The sequence below is a fragment of the Lipotes vexillifer genome, unplaced genomic scaffold, assembly GCF_000442215.2.
Source record: "Lipotes vexillifer unplaced genomic scaffold, Lipotes_vexillifer_v1.1 scaffold611, whole genome shotgun sequence".
Classification (NCBI taxonomy): domain Eukaryota; kingdom Metazoa; phylum Chordata; class Mammalia; order Artiodactyla; family Lipotidae; genus Lipotes; species Lipotes vexillifer.
This window is the reverse complement of record NW_006785619.1, coordinates 2,538,431-2,541,988: the sequence shown is the minus strand read 5'-3', so window position 1 is coordinate 2,541,988 and position 3,558 is coordinate 2,538,431. Positions and strand designations below refer to the sequence as shown.

The 3,558-nt window shown below is 39.3% G+C and overlaps 1 protein-coding gene across 1 annotated transcript in view; it reads left to right on the top strand.

Annotated features, from left to right (window-relative positions):
• STX8 (syntaxin 8) overlaps positions 1 to 3,558 on the top strand; it is a 256,727-nt gene that overhangs the window by 13,143 nt on the left and 240,026 nt on the right. Inside the window, exon 3 of the mRNA XM_007457836.1 lies at positions 667 to 766. Coding sequence (XP_007457898.1) covers positions 667 to 766 — 100 coding nt within the window. The remainder of the gene's footprint in view (positions 1 to 666; positions 767 to 3,558) is intronic.

Genomic DNA, 3,558 nt, shown 5'->3' with positions numbered 1-3,558 from the left:
GTCGTGTTACCTGCTGATCTGTGTAGCTCTTCCCCAAATAGCTGCTTACCTGGCCTGTCACTCTCCATCCCTTTATCCTGCTTTATTTTCCTTCTTAGCCCATAGCAACACCTGACATACTCTGTTTTGGTTTGTTTGATGCCTTTCTCCCTTCGCTAAACTCCTTGAAAGCAGGGACTTCATCCATTTTGTTCCCTGCTCTATTCTCCAGTGCCTGGAGCAGTGCTCGGCACAGAGGCGGCCCTCCAGAAATGTTTGCTGAATGTTTTGTGAATGAACGAATCTGTATGCTTTATCAGCGGTCAGATAGCACAGTGGCTAGGAGCAGAGGCTCAGGGCCAGGCAGCCTTGGTTTGCGGCTGGTGGTACCCATAGGGCAAGTCACTCTACCTCTTTGTGCCTGATTTTCTCATGTGTATGATGGGGATGGTGACCCACCTCCCAGTGTTCTTGTGTGGATTAAGTGAGTTATTATAAAGGAAGCTTTGAGAATTGAGCCCAGCCTGTACTAAGTACCATTCAACCCCTGTTGCCATTACTGTTAAAATTATCATCCTCCCTTCCTGTTTGCATTTGTGACTAGAATTACAAACTGAAACTTAGATTATGCAGAAGTTTCCTTTAAAGAACCTTCAACATTTTTCTCCGTTTATGACTTTGCTGCAGGTTCTCTACCTACGATTCTACCTGCCAAATTGCACAAGAGATTGCTGAGAAAATTCAACAACGAAATCAGTATGAAAGAAATGGTGAAAATACAACCAAGGTAAAACCAGGAATGAGTACTTCAAATGATTTGTTTGAGCTCTGAGGTCTGAAAACCCTCCCCTTTCTGACTGTGTGTATGTGTGTGTGTGTGTATAATGGCCTTTATGCTTACACATGTCAAATTGACGTTACAACCAATCAGTTAATAGTTATTTAATCACTAGGACTAAATGAAGCATGACATCTCTATAATTTCTCCTACTTTACCTTAAAAAGTGTCTAACAATTTCATAGTGTAGTTCCAAGGTTGGCACACTTTCCCCCAGATGGTAAATCTGTCAGACTTTGCAGGACAAGAGGCCAAGTTCTCACTTCTTTGAGTACCCATTCTCGACAAAAGGATAATAAACTTTTTTGGTGTTTTACATATTACATTTAAAAATGTAAAAAATCATCCTTCGCTTGTGGGCTGTAAAAAACAATGGTGGGATTTGGCGAGGAAATATGGTTTTTAGAAAACCATGAATCCATGCCAATACTTTTGATTCTAATCCAACATTCACAGGTTTCTTTATAACTTCCCCATTCTAAATTAGTATTTTCCTTCCTTCTCCCGCAGTGAGAACCCAGGTTTCCAGAAGCATTGATATGTTTTTGCTCATTTGGTGTCTCTTAGAGTTTATAGAAAGTAGTTTCAGAATCATTACACAAGGGCCACTACAGATAATAAGTAAAGTTTGAGTTTGTGTCTTTATTATTATTTTTTAAAATTTAGAATATCCCCCTAAGGATACTGAGGTTATTCTGTTCTAAAGCTATTAGAATTGTTTCTTTTTTTTCCTGTGTCTTATGCTCTCCTTTGTATCTATTGATATTCATTTTCAGGGTTTGCTTTTCTTCCCTACCCTTGCTGATACAATTTTTAATACGTAGAATATTTACATAGTTCAAAGGTCAATATTATATACAGAGGTTTTACTCAAAGTCTTGTCCCCGTCCCACTCTTTTCCATGCCTTCTTCACCTGCTCCTTAGAGGTAACCTTTTTTAAAAATTAATTTCTCATTTATTCTTCCTGTGTGACTTCCTGCAGAAATAGGCATTCAGGTGTGTGTGTGTGTGTGTGTATGTGTGTGTGTGTATTCTCATTTCTGTTCCTTTGACACCAAAGTTACTCTTTTGTATCTTGCTCTTTTCACTTGATAATATATCACAGAGATATTAATGCACTGAGATCTTCTCAGTTTTTCTTAGGGCCTTATAGCCCTCTATTGTGTGTACTCTAGTTCATTAACCTGTCTCCTAAGAATGGGCATTTAGAGTGTTTCCAGTCTTTTGCTGTTATGAATAATGCTGCAATAAATAGCTTTGTGATTTTTTTTTGTATTTGTATTTGTGGAGGTTCTTTTAAGGGTGAATTCTCAGAACCAGGGCATATGTGATTTTTTTTTTTTTTACCTGTTGCCAAATTCCCCTCCACAGGAGTTGTCACCTTTGGCTTCACAGCCTGGCCAGCAGAGGGCGTAGTCAATTTTCTGAATTTTTGCCAACCTGATAAGTGAGATAAAGTATTTTAGTGTAGTTTTATTTTCTTCATTTTTTAAATTGAAGCATAATTGACTTACAATATTATATTAGTTTTGGGTATACAGCATAGTGATTTGATATTTCTTTTTTCTTTTTTTTTTTTTTGCCGTACGTGGGCCTCTCACTGTTGTGGCCTCTCCCGTTGCGGAGCACAGGCTCCGGACGCGCAGGCTCAGCGGCCATGGCTCACGGGCCCAGCCGCTCTGCGGCATGCGGGATTTTCCCGGACCGGGGCAGGAACCCGTGTCCCCTGCATAGGCAGGCGGACTCTCAACCAGTGCGCCACCAGGGAAGCCCAATATGCATTCTTAAAATCACTTATGCCATTGAACATCTTTTCATATATTTATTGGATGTTTGTATTTCTTCCTTTATGAATTGCCTGTTATATACATGTCCTTAACCTAGCTTATTATTTCTTAATTTCCAAGTGTTCCTTATATATATGTTAACTAAGCTTTGATTAAGCTTTGATCTGGCATATTTGGTGCAAATATTTTTTCTATTAATTTGGATTTTGATTTTATAAATGACTTTAAAATATATATATACACTTTTTAAAAATTGTATTTGAAATTATCACTATTTTTATTTATGGCCTCTTCTTATAGGAGAAGGGGAGATACTGCTCAGAAAGGCCTTTCACACCCAGGGATTATAGAAGTACTTTGCCTAATTATCTAAATTTTCGTTAAGCTTTTCTCCTCTTTTTTATCTTTTTTTAAAACACATAAATCTTTGTAATATTTGAAATTCATTTCGTGTATTGTAGGCATCTAATTTTTTCCCATTTGCTAAATTATTAATCCCCCCCAAATATGAAATAGTCCATATTTCATTCACTAAGTTCTTACACAACTGCAGTTTCTGGACCTTCTGTTCTGTTGCACTAACGAAGCCATTGGTAACTGCCAGGATTATACTCCTGTAGTTTTTTGTAAAGATTTAATATCTAATTGTTTAAGGCCCCCTTAGTTACACATATCCATGATCTTTCTATATTTCCTTTCATTTATCCTCCTTTTAGAGCAATTCTGCATAGCTTTATTAAAAAGAATTTTGGTGTCTTCCCTGGTGGCGCAGTGGTTGAGAGTCTGCCTGCCGATGCAGGGGACACGGGTTCGTGCCCTGGTCCAGGAAGGTCCCACATGCCACATGCCGTGGAGCGGCTGGGCCCGTGAGCCATGGCCGCTGAGCCTGCGCGTCCGGAGCCTGTGCTCCGCAATGGGAGGGGCCGCAACAGTGAGAGGCCCGCGTACCGGAA